This window comes from Meleagris gallopavo, chromosome 3 (assembly GCF_000146605.3).
Source record: "Meleagris gallopavo isolate NT-WF06-2002-E0010 breed Aviagen turkey brand Nicholas breeding stock chromosome 3, Turkey_5.1, whole genome shotgun sequence".
NCBI classification, from domain to species: Eukaryota; Metazoa; Chordata; class Aves; order Galliformes; family Phasianidae; genus Meleagris; species Meleagris gallopavo.
This window is the reverse complement of record NC_015013.2, coordinates 43,819,624-43,832,504: the sequence shown is the minus strand read 5'-3', so window position 1 is coordinate 43,832,504 and position 12,881 is coordinate 43,819,624. Positions and strand designations below refer to the sequence as shown.

At 42.5% G+C, this 12,881-nt stretch overlaps 1 protein-coding gene across 1 annotated transcript; it reads left to right on the top strand.

Annotated features, from left to right (window-relative positions):
* The first annotated feature begins 642 nt into the window (after positions 1-642).
* On the top strand, positions 643-9,845 carry RALBP1 (ralA binding protein 1). The gene is made up of 9 exons (XM_031552824.1): positions 643-676; positions 942-1,400; positions 2,837-3,186; positions 4,772-4,933; positions 5,153-5,284; positions 6,500-6,607; positions 7,380-7,501; positions 7,887-8,010; positions 8,224-9,845. Exons 1-9 carry the CDS (start codon positions 658-660, stop codon positions 8,485-8,487), a joined length of 1,740 nt encoding a protein of 579 aa, XP_031408684.1. The 5' UTR covers positions 643-657; the 3' UTR covers positions 8,488-9,845.
* The last annotated feature ends 3,036 nt before the right edge of the window (positions 9,846-12,881 follow it).

Sequence of the window (12,881 nt, the reverse complement as noted above, 5' to 3'; positions counted from 1 at the left end):
GGGGCACGGTGCGTGTAAAATCACAATGAATTGACATGGAAGTTGCATTGGTTTCTATGTTGTTGGTTTTGGTTGTGGGTTTTTTGTTTAGTTAATGGAGTTTTTTGTTGTTTGGCTGTTCTTTTGTAATCCTCCCTGTTGTTGTTGCCTGAAGGATAGGCAGGGCCAGCTGCGGAGGCGTAGTTAATGAAAATGCTGGTGCAGATGCTTTAAAGGACACTTGGTGTTTTGGTGCTGAAACGGCGTGCTGTGCCACGGACTCGTTTGGAGATCTCACGTACAGTTTTTAAGACAAAAATACAATTTCACTGACAGGTATAGTGGTAGTGCTACTGGAGTTGTTTTATTCTTCCAATGGAAAAGTAAGTTTGCTTGGCTATTTTTTTTTTTTTTTTTTTTTGACTATTTTGTTTGTGACTGTAACTTTATTAATTTCATACTCATCTTAAAATTCATAACGTTTTGGAATGGGGTTGGAGAGTTCAGTGCCTGAAGTTTTGTTTGTTCTTCATTAGAAGGCTTTTTAGGCCTATATGTATGTAGCAGATGATCCTTACCGACTCTTATACTGTTGATTGCAGGAACATAGAGAAGTTGCGAGACGGTTCTTTTTCTTTTGCATTTCCTTGACTATTAAATGGGAAACTAGCACATAAGATGGACATTGCAATTATGAGTAAGTATGTAAAGTATGAATTGTTTAGATCATGCAGGAGGAGTGTGGCTTATCTTTGATGTGACTTGCAATCTCGATTTAGTCTTTGTCCACTTCATTGTGTAACAACTACGAAAAGCCTTCGGAAGAGTGAGGCAGACACTATGTTTTTCCCCATGTAACTTCTCTCTCCTCCTTAGATACTACTTTTTCTCTCCTAGCTGAATATCAGCAAAGCAAACCGACTTACGGTTGTCCTCTTGCCTTTCCCTCCTTTGCCTCCTAGCGGAAGGTTATGCTGCCTTCCAAGAGGACAGTTCTGGCGATGAAGCTGAAAGTCCTTCCAAGTTGAAGCGGTCCAAGGGAATACATGTCTTCAAGAAACCCAGCTTTTCCAAAAAAAAGGAAAAGGATTTTAAAATAAAAGAGAAACCCAAAGATGAAAAACACAAGGAAGACAAGCATAAGGAAGACAAACACAAAGAGAAGAAGTCAAAAGACTTAACTGCGGCAGATGTTGTAAAACAGTGGAAAGAGAAGAAGAAAAAGAAAAAGCCAATTCAGGAGCCAGAGATACCTCAAGTGGATGTTCCAAGTCACAGACCTGTGTTTGGCATTCCGTTGTCTGACGCAGTAGACAGGACCATGATGTATGATGGCATCCGCCTGCCTGCAGTTTTCCGTGAATGTATAGATTACGTCGAGAAGTATGGCATGAAGTGTGAAGGCATCTACAGAGTTTCAGGTATTCTGAGTGTTCTGATGTACACGTTCTTTAGTTTGCATTTGTCTTCTTGTTTTACCACTTTAAACACCTAGAGATGCTATTTAAAGCTGCCTTGATTTTAATTATTGAAAAGATTATCAGGTGGCTAAAGCTAAGCAAACCCTAAAATACCAGAAAAGTTGCTCATGTCATGGTATTGCTTAAAGGCAGTAAAAATATATTTAAATTGACCTGTTGTGATAGGATGATGGTAAGTATGAATTAAATGCGCTGCATTGGCAAGCTTGTATTTTTTTTTTTTAATTTTTATTACTTGTGCATGAGAAATGCTGTGCTTGTTGATGGCAAAAGCAAAGATGAAAAATAACCATTTTACAACTTAAGCTTCCCACTGTTGCTTTTTTCTGTGTATTTTTTTCTTCTTAATAGCTTCTTTTGTTTGGGCAAAGTCACTAATAAGCAGAAAATGCAAGTTTCACATTTAAGCTTAGCCACAGCAGGGTAATTAACCACAGTAGTTGTGTAACACCTGCTTACATAAAGCAGCGTGGTCTGTAGTCGTGTTAAACAAAACAATCCCTTTGTGAGCTCTGTGCAGTGAAACCCAAGCAAGTATTTCAGCGTGCACATTTAAGGGAGCAAAAACAAGTGAGAAAAGGAACCTGGGGGAAAGCACCTGGGACAAGTTACTGTCAGCGCTGCAAAGCAGTAATCAGACAATTGCTAAAGGCTTCATTAAGCTGTCTTTACCTGATGGTCTGCATGGTATTTGGTAGGGATGCTCAGCAGTTTCTTAGTTTCCTCTGTGGGCTCATTCTGGCAGTACATTTTTTTCAGGGCATGCTGCGTTGGGAATGTTCACGGAAGGTTTGTTTTCCGTAAGGTGCTCTTGATGTTTGTACTGTCCAGGTGTTCTCCAGTGCAATAGCACCCTCTGGTGTGCGCGAGAGCACTTAAATTGAGAGCTCTGAAAGACAATGGCCTAGCAGTGTACCAGCACTTGTGGTGCTTTTGGTCTAGTACCAGATCTGGAGGTTGGTGGCCCTGCCTGTGGCAGGGGGGTTGGAATTTGATGATCCTTGGGGTCTCTTCTAACCCAAGCCATTCTATGATTCCCTGAAACATACATTACATTATTCTCTCATTCCTCACCTATTTCATGTTCTTCGATGTAAAGGAACTGCTGGGCCCAGCTGATTTGGAATGTCAGCAGTGCTGGGTTTGGGCCTCATAGCTGTGGTCAGTGCTTTTAGATACAGTGATCAAGTTAATCCTGAATTGCAATTTTAACGTTGTCACATGTGAATAATCTTTAAAAGGTATTTTCAATTAGTTTAATTTGCAAGGAGAAGAGGAATAAGTGCTTCTCAAAAACAAAAACAAACAAACAAAAGACTTATAACTGTTATGCACATAGAGTTGAAGAATTGTGTTCTTTATTTAAATATTTTCAGGAATAAAGTCAAAAGTTGATGAGCTCAAAGCAGCCTATGACCGAGAAGAATCTCCCAACCTGGAAGAATATGAGCCCAACACAGTAGCCAGCTTGCTGAAACAGTACCTACGAGAACTGCCTGAAAACTTGCTTACCAAAGAGCTAATGCCCCGCTTTGAAGATGCTTGTGGAAAGAGCACAGAAGCTGAGAAAGTCCAGGAGTGCCAGAGGCTGCTGAAAGAGCTGCCCGAGTGTAACCATCTCCTCATTTCTTGGCTCATTGTGCACATGGACCACGTTATCGCAAAGGAACTGGAAACAAAAATGAACATCCAGAATATTTCTATAGTGCTCAGCCCTACTGTCCAGGTACGTGCCCCACACAAGTGCTAGAGCAGAGCGTCAGCACAAGAAAGGCTTCTTTATAGGAGTTCTCTTGCAGGTGTGTGTCAGGCACTGTCTGGTTCAGTTAAGCTGAATTAAAGCTCTTCTTTATACTTTGGGAACATAAAATGCAAGAAAGTAGGGGAGGGAAGGCTTTCTGAAGGTGAGTTTGCATAGCATGGGCCTGGTATCAGCTATTATGAAAACACTGCAAAGACTGTTTTTTTACTCTGTGAGCACAAGTAATTCAACATTGAATTAATCTTATAATTCAAGCAAATGAAGAGTTTCTGGGTTTCTGACACAGTGATGACTTAGTGAAGAGTATTTTGTTGCTTAATTTTGCTATCAAGGCACGGAGCCCTGTGCTGCAAACAGATCTTGTGATGATTTGGGTATAATGGCTGTGGTGTCTGCAGTCAGATTGCTGACTAGTTTTCTAGGAAGATTTTGGTGGTTTCTAGACTGGTTAATTCCTTGATGAACAACTTTGTATTAAATGCAGCTCAGAATCAGTCCTATCCATGCCGCTGGAAACATGGCAGTGGGTGTGGGCTTTCTAGAAGAAAGTTCATCTGTCAGAAAAGCACTGCTTTATTAAGAGTCCGGGAGGAGGCCTAGTGGGACAAGGGCTGTTCTTCTCTGCTGTTTTGCTGTGCCAGTTGTTTTCTATGAAACAAAAGCAACTATTAATGTAAAATGATGCAGGCCCAATCGTGCTTCATTGTTGAGTAGATTTTAGCAAGTAAAATACAGGCAGAGACAGAATTCTAATCCTTCTTTCAGGCTGCGTTTTTAAATTTTAATGGAAGGTACAGCATCAGAATAAATATTTGCTTCTATCTCATTTTAAAGCAAGGAATATGGTAGCAGCTCCTTTCAAACAATTTTTTTAACTGTTTTAAATCTGAGAGAGAAGTTGGTGAAAATACTGAAGTTTTGGGAGGAGAGAGGAGGCAGCCATCCATAGCACAGTATGTTTGGTGTTCCTGCTTACCTATTTGCTATCAATTCCACCTTTGCGTGAGCAAAAAGAAAGAGATGGTCATAGAGCTGGAGCATCTCCCCTGTGAGGACAGGCTGAGAGAGTTAGGGCTCTTCAGCCTGGAGAAGGCTCCAGGGGGATCTTATAGAAGCCTTCCAGTACCTGAAGGAGCCTGCAGGAAAGCTGGGGAGGGACTTTTTATAAGGACAGGTAGCGACAGGACAAGGGGAAATGGCTTTAAACTGGCAGAGGGTAGATTTAGATTAGGTACTAGGAAGAAATTCTTTACTGTGAGGGTGGTGAGACATTGCAACAGGTTGCCCAGTGAGGCTGTGAATGCCCCCTCCCTGGAAGCATTCAAGGCCAGGCTGGATGGGGAGGTCTAGAGGGAGGTGTCCCTGCCTATAGCAAGAAGTTTGGAAATAGATGATCATAAAGGTCCTTTCCAATCCAAACCATTCTATGTATTTGCAAGTGATGGAAAGCCCTTGCATTTCTGGAGAAAGATACTGTGCTTCACAGGTGCAGATTATGTGAAGAAATCAACCTAGCCAGTGTTCTCATCTTCCATGCCCTTCCTTTCAGATCAGCAACCGTGTCCTGTATGTATTTTTTACGCATGTTCAAGAGTTCTTTGGGAATGTGACCCTAAAACAGGTAACAAAACCTCTTCGTTGGTCAAACATGGCGACCATGCCAGCACTACCAGAGACACAGGAAAGCATCAAAGAAGAAATCAGACGACAGGTTGGTGAATACTTCAGTTGTTTGGTTTGGTTTTGTCCTGGATTTGATAAATTCAGCAGTAAACTTTCATAAGAGTGTAATTGTATCACAGTTGTCCTGTTGTGGGATGCCACGTGCTTTGAAAAGCAGAACTCCACGCCTTTTGTCATGAAGCCAGTGCTGTATTTTTTCCCCTGCTCTGATGTACTAACGAACTAATTGCCTTGGTTATATTTCTAGGAGTTCCTACTGAACTGTTTACACCGAGACTTGCAGGCAGGGATAAAAGACTTATCCAAAGAAGAGAGACTCTGGGAGGTGCAAAGAATTTTAACAGCTCTTAAGAGGAAGCTAAGAGAAGCCAAGAGACAAGTGAGTAGCTTGCTATTTATTGCCCAAAGGAAGATCATAGATGAAAATGACATTGGAGTATTTCTAACTGCAGCGATTCTTCCCCAAGTCTCATGACTGTCGGTTATTCGCTGCTCATCCCCATTTCTTGGGGTGCATCATTCAGCCTTACTGCCTGGCCCAGTAGTTGAAAGTGCCATGACTGTGAGATGGTTCTATAACCATTGACTGGGGGCTTCTAATGCTCACAGATTGTGACAGGTATGGAATTTTGGCACTCTGGGGGTTATAAGTTGGATTTAGAAAGCGTGGTTGTCACCGAAGCTTTTCATTATGCTTTCCTGCTCTGCTCTGTGAGTTTTAGCATGCAAATTCTAAAGAGAAACATAAAGTTACATTCTAGAATTAAATTTGCAGATTTCTGGTATATTACTTACAGTACTCTTGAGTTGTGAAAGTGTAAAACTACAACTACATTTTTAGGGAAAAGTGGGCCATTAATGAGTTGATAGAGCTGTGACAACTGTGAAAGCATTCCCCAAGGTACACAGAGAGACACAGATAAACCAGGCACTGGGGGGGTGTGGGTGTAGCATGGCTTAACAATGCCTCAATCAAAGGCTCAGTGGAAAAAGAATCATTTGGGCCCTTGGTGGAGCATAAGTTTAGTCTCTTACACTTGTATCCAGGCTGCTATGCTGTAGGTGAAGCAGATATCCCAATTCTTACTTTTCATATGACTCAAAACAAAACATCTGAGCATTCTCACAAACGATGAGAATGCAGGGGAATTAGATCAGCTCCCCCTTTCAATCTTTTCAGTGCAGTTTTTTTTTTCCATCTTAATTCCTAAATGGCTGAGGAGTGGCATCTTCACCCTCCAGCTGTTTTTAAGTGTTTTAACAGTGCATGACTACAACAACGTTTGACAGAGCTCATATCCACTCCATGCTTAACACTGTGTGTTCTGGCCCAACAAAAAGGATGACTGAAGGCTCAAGTGAATGAACTTCCATTTTTTAAACTGTGCTGTGTCCCAGAGCACTGGGTAAGCAGTGAATGCAGCCATTTTGTTTTGCAAATGCTGAAATTAAAAGCATCTTCCTGAAAATTTTTCATAACAAGAGTTATGGTTCTAAATTTGAAAAATAATATGTTGAAAAAAAAACCTCTTCATAACAGTGACTAGTGAGTGGGGCAGGTGGCCTTTTCAGAACTGTCCTCTTTCTCTGGCAGGAGTGTGAAACAAAGATTGCACAAGAAATTGCCAGCCTTTCCAAGGAGGATGTCTCCAAAGAAGAAATGAATGAGAACGAGGAAGTTATAAATATTCTACTTGCTCAGGTAAATGGAAAGCAGTTTGTATGCTGTATTTTCCTGTTCTGCATCATTTAGTCAGAGTTACTAAGCGTGTACTTATTCCTTCTAATATAAACATAAAACATAAGGGGCTTAAATGGGCCTCTCACTCTCTCTGTTAAAATCTGAGGCTTTGTTTGAGCACTAACTAAAGCAGGGAAAGCACGCAGACTGCAGGAGTGTGCCTGAAGCTGAGCAGGCTGCTGTTCAGGCAGGGAGGAGATGGTGTGCAGCAACAACAAGTAGACTTTGTTGTCCACGTGCTTATAAAGCACTGACCACAGTTAGGACTGTTAACTCTTTTCCTGCTGATCAAAGGAAATAAGGCAGCTCTTTTGGCATTCGTGCCTGCCTTGGCTTGCCTCAATAGCTTTGATCTTCCCTCTGCTGCACTTTTCTCTCACTGTAAATCTTCAAAGACCTAGTTTTAGAATTTAGCGTTTGTGGGTTATCCCAGAGCTTTCCCCTGTGATTAAGACAGCAGGCAGCTGCACGTCCAGAACTCGGTGTGTCATCCCCACAGCTGTTCAGCACAGCCATCACCTTGAGGATTCAGAGCAGACATTGTTGGGTTGGAACTTAGAGTTGGGCTGAAGTCTTTGCTGACTCAGTGCCATGCAGGCATGCTAAGTACTTCTGAAAGCAGTTCAGGGAACAGCATCGCCGCGTCCCAGGGCACAGCATTAGAGTAATCCTCAGTGCATGTTCCCACAGAACATAAAGCCAAGGCTGTAAGTGAACTAATTGCTTGTTGCAGGAGAATGAGATTTTAACAGAGCAAGAAGAACTGCTGGCCATGGAGCAGTTTCTGCGGAGACAGATAGCCTCAGAGAAGGAAGAAATTGATCGCCTTCGTGCAGAAATAGCTGAAATACAAAGGTAAAGGGAGACTGCTTGCCTCCGCTCCCCAGCCAGGCATGCGCTCTGGGGAAAAGTAGCAAAACTAAACAACCCTTAGAAGATCACTCTGTGCACATCAGCACGTTTGCAAGATGATTCTTTTTATTGAAATTTCTGCATCTTTTTATCTTTTGGGTTATTTTCTGTTAGTACAGCAATGAAGTTATGATCTAATGGGAGATAGACCTTTGCACCATAAAAAAACATCCCCATAGGAAATCATGGATTTGTTAAATTAAACCAACCCTAATTTTGTTTTCAAAGCCACTTTAGATTATTCAGTGAACGTGAGCAAACTTTATGTTCTCCAGTCCTGACAAACTTGAGCAAGTGTTGTGATCTCAGCTTGTCGTTGCTCTTCCAGTCGCCAGCAACATGGCCGGAGTGAAACAGAGGAATATTCTTCAGAGAGTGAAAGTGAGAGCGAGGATGAGGAGGAGCTGCAGGTCATCCTGGAGGATTTGCAGAGGCAGAATGAGGAGCTGGAGGTAAGACAACTTGAACCTTAGGATTTATGGGCACTCTCCCCCACTGGGGACAGATCATTTTGTGTTGGTTTTGCCCAGGCATGAAACTTGGGCTCCATTTTTCAATTGCTGTTGCATGCAAGCCCATGTTGCTGTATTAGCAGCAAAGCGGTGCTGTGTGCGAGGTACATGCCTGGCTGAGGAGCACTGATGTGTGTTTTCCTTACCTAAAAGATAAAGAACAATCATCTGAACCAAGCAATTCATGAAGAGCGAGAGGCCATCATTGAGCTGCGTGTGCAACTCCGGCTGTTGCAGCGAGCCAAGTCAGAGCAGCAGGCACAGGAGGAGGAGGAAGCGGAAAAGCGTGGGGCTGCTTCTCAGCAGCAAAGGGACGGGGTCCTGGAGACAAAAGCAGCCAAAGAGCAGCCAAAAGCAAGCAAGGAGCAGCAAGTGAAGCCATCTCCAAGCAAAGACAGGAAAGAAACTCCTATTTGATCAGGCTCCTTGGGTATTTATAAGGTAACATCGATCACAGTGTGCAAATAACTGACATTTGGGTCAAACTGCACAACTGGTTGCTGGCTGTGTGCATCCTGTAAAGAACTTTGTCTGCTAAGCCTGGAGACTGTTGTCTCTGCTCTTTGTGGCTTCTGCTCATCAGACTCAGGTGAGTGCAGAGAGGCCAGAAGAGTTCTCCAGCTTCTATCAGATTATTTCAAGACTGGTTTCCTTCAGGTGATTTACAATAATTCAGTAACAGTTTTATTTTAAACCAAACCCATTATTTACATTCATCAGTGCAGAACCGAAGGTCTCATTTTCAGCAAATGAACGCAAACACACCGACACGTACTAATTATTTGCCCTGCAATTCTACTCATTCACCATTATTTCTGCTTATTAACCTCGTCACTTCTTGCTTGTGCCTTTGATACCTTTCTGATGCAGATTATATACATGGGAGCTTTAAATTTATCCTTGGTTGGCTGAAAAGGTGGGAGACTGTGGGGTATCATGTTTACCTGACATGCCCTTAAACTTCTTTTTTTGTTTTAAGGTGTACTGAATAAATGTAAAACTTGACAGATGTTATTTATGTCTCTGTATGATGGAAGCATTCATCAAGAGCTGTTCATGTGTAGCAGTGCAGCTGATGCATCTGCTCTCTTGCAAACCATCATCACGCCCACTGTGAGACAGGTCTGCGCTGCTGCCCTACAGCCAAGCAGTGCTGTGTTCCTCCCTGAAGGAGCGGCACCAGCTGGAGGCACCGGGCCCAGCAACAGCCTTGGGTTGGCGTTGTAAGTCAGCTTGGTGGCTGCTTTATTTCCTGCCTCCACCCCTCTGAAACCTTTGGCCCTGCGGGCAGCTGAGGGCCATTCCTGTTTCACATGCGACCGCTCCATCAGCCCCCCCCAGGGCAGGCGCAGAGAGCTGCTCTTATTTCTTAATCGGGGTATTTATTTTCAGCACCTGTTGGACATGGTTATAATTCTGTATCTATTGCACTGTTGTGAAGCATTGGCCATGATTTGATTTTGTACAAATAATGCTTTGATATGTTATAGAAAACTGCATAGTATTTTTTTAAAATTTGGAAAGAAGTTTATAAACACAAAAAGCGGTCAGATGACAGATGTTAAATAGAGCATTCTCCCTTGCCTTCGTTACATACATTTTATATATGCTGGCAATATTTAAACTTTTTTTTTGTTGTTTCTTTCACACTAATTCCTATTGAATTGTCACGGATTTTTCTAATGTTCTTCAGAAAAATCTCTTAATCTGGTTAACTTTTATTTTGTTAGGATTGTATTTATCAAGCAAATAAATTCAACAGCCATTTGAAAGGAGTTTGGAGATTATCTGCTTCATAATGTACAATGTCTTTTTCTAATGCAGCCAGTACTTATGCTCCCCACGTAGCACCAGGACCTGTTACTGCCCAGACAGGTGCACAGGATGGCGGTGTTTTGCAGCCAAGAATATCAAAAGAAAAAAACCCACCAATCTGAATCTGTCAGAAAGATTTGACAAGGTTGTCATTTTTCAGCATGCAATTCAGACTCACCCACAGAGGGGAAGATGTCATCTGGAGTGAGCACAATTCACCACCAGCAGCAAAAGCACTCAGTGGTGTCGTTCACAACAGCCTCCAGCAGCTGGAGGCAGAAGCACTGTGAGATGTTGCCAAGCTCACTTACTTGAAGTGGTCTCTCTCAACAAAGGCACAGCAAAATAGCAGTAAGACAGAAATAGCCCAACTCTCCTTTAAGCCTTTGTTGCCATTTGATTCAAACCAAGTCTGCTGGGTTCATTGTTATAGGAAAACCTCAAATGATTAAAACTAACTCCAGTTTCTCTTGACAGTCAAACAGTGCAGCTCTCCTGCTCTTGGCAGCCTCTGCTTTATCACAGTTAGGATTTGCAACCACCTGCAGCTACTCCTTTAGAAATAGCCGGCATACGGAAATATCACTGCCCTTCAGCACAAATAGGTGACAGCATTTAAAGCAAACTATTTATGACTGGAGAGCTGTGATGAGATGGTTAAAAACCTGTTTACTTACCTTCACAATGCAGTTCAGTCAGCTGGAAGTGGTCCTACAGTCAAAACCTACAGCATTTCCATCGCTTCAAGCTCTCATTTCTTCTGATCCAAATTCTGTTTAGTAGAACTGAAAGTTTCAGAGTCTGAAAGCACTGATGGGAGGAGCTGACGTGACAGCCAGATCTACACGCAGACAGGAGGGCTGCCAGACTCATGCAAACACCTCTTTTGGTCAGGCTGAAAGTTGCCCGCTACTCTGCAGCCCTCACGAGAACAGGATCTTACCCACAAGACCAGGAATTTGTACAACAGCCCCTTACTGTTCAAAACAGCAAACACTAATTTGGTATTTGGCTGCTGAAGGCAGTGGCAGAACTATGATCCTCCTTTTGGGAAAGATAGGCTAATAGATGGCAGTTTAGGAGCTACCTCTTTCTGTTCAGTAGTGACTAACAAAAAACAAAAGGAGATATGCAGCCTGACTCTTTATTGAGGGAGAAGCATGGACTTCCACCGGTACTGAAGAAATACAAAGCAAAGAGAAACAGCATCTGAAGACCAATATCACTTTTTCCAACTTACTTAAGCGTATCTTACCTCTAAGAGCTGGAGAATACCTGAAGGCAGCAGAGGTGATGCTTGGCTGTACTGGGTTAGGGCAATACCACATTAGAATGGCAGCAGAACAACCGCACACCAGAAGTACAGGAAAAGTCTAACATAACCAAACCACACCACTGCTATCACAACAAAACCAAGCTTCAAAGCTGACAGAAGTGACTCTTAACCAACTCCATGGTGGCACGCGGGAGTAAAACAGTGGGCTGGTGGGGAATAAATAGCAACTTCCTATTTACTGCAGAGGAAAGTGCCAAAGAATTTTGTTTTCCCAAGAAAACAAGGGGGAAACAGGGAGACACCTCCTTGAGCTTAACCTGTCAGGGGATCAGGCACCCAATTGATAAATGAAAATGTTCTGCCAAAATACATCAAGGACAAGCTGCCACAGCCACCTCCACCTCCTTAGGAAAGTACGCTTCTCACATCTGAGGTTGAGCAGGCTGGAGGAAAAGGTGCCATAAGCAGGTTGCCCCCTGGAAGACAAAGAAGTAGACACTGTAGCTGTCATCTTACAGGAGAGGAAATAAAAGCAGCCGAAGGACAGCATGCACTTTAAGAGCAGTGTGGGCTTACAGCTTTAAGCCTGAACGGAGGAGGCTGTTCAGACTCACCTCGGCAAAGACGTGGTTTCACACCAGAGCAGTGGGCTCCCCAAGCAAACCTGGGCTTCTTGAAAGAACCTAGCAAAACCTCACCTGCATGACCAAAGTGCATCCACACTGCTGCACACATCATCTCAAAGTACAAAATCCTTCCCCATCGTTAAAAAAAATCCCCTTTCCCCATGCAGTCGTCAGTGTAAGGAAAGCGGGGAAAAAATAGACACAAATTTTAAACTTACTCTTTTAATGTCTTAAAAAGGTCACAAGATTGCTTTCAATCTTATTATTAAATTTTATTTGGACAAGTAAAGAACAACTTGTATCACAACAGCTTTAAACAACATGATTAAAGACTGCAGCGCTCCAAGGAGGCTCACAGATATGTACAGTAAATGAAGAAAAACGTTGCACCTCAGAGCTGATCACGATCAAGTTAAAAATACCTGACTTAAAGTATATGTGCTAATAAATTTCCTTTAGGTCATGACCAGCATGAAAATAATTAGGACACAGGTACTCAGCAAAGTTTTCTGCTAATGGGCACAGCAATATGCTGCATTTAAGGATTAAAATCAAATTCTAGTTTAGTGTTAGCACTGAGCCCTTAAGAGAAATCCAAATTTTTACCTTCCCCATTGACACACATGAAAGCTATTCCCACTTAAGGGTGTGCCCAGCTGCACACAGATCGAGTCCTTGAACGATACAATCTCTGGGCACTAATACTGGAGGTCTTACGTCCCGGTACAAATTTGCCTTTCCAGCCATTTCACCTATCAGTTGCTACAGAAAATACTTGCTAAGTTAACTCCTCAGGAGAAACAACGCAGGTCTCTGGAAATCACATCCTTTCTACAATGAAAATGATCTGCCAATTCAAGTTTTATTTGTTCAGGAAGACAGAAGATTTAAGGCTTCGGTGGCAAAAATAATCCTCTGAGCAGTGTTTTTTCTCAAGTCAAGCTGACATAAGTAGGTTTACATTTCCTTGACTTAAAATCCCTGGCATCAGGTTTAGATAACATCCACCTGTTCGTTCTGGCAAGAAATGTCTCCTTCCAAAGAGGTTGTCCTCTATCAACCATTTTAGAAGCACGAGGATATTTTGTTCTCAA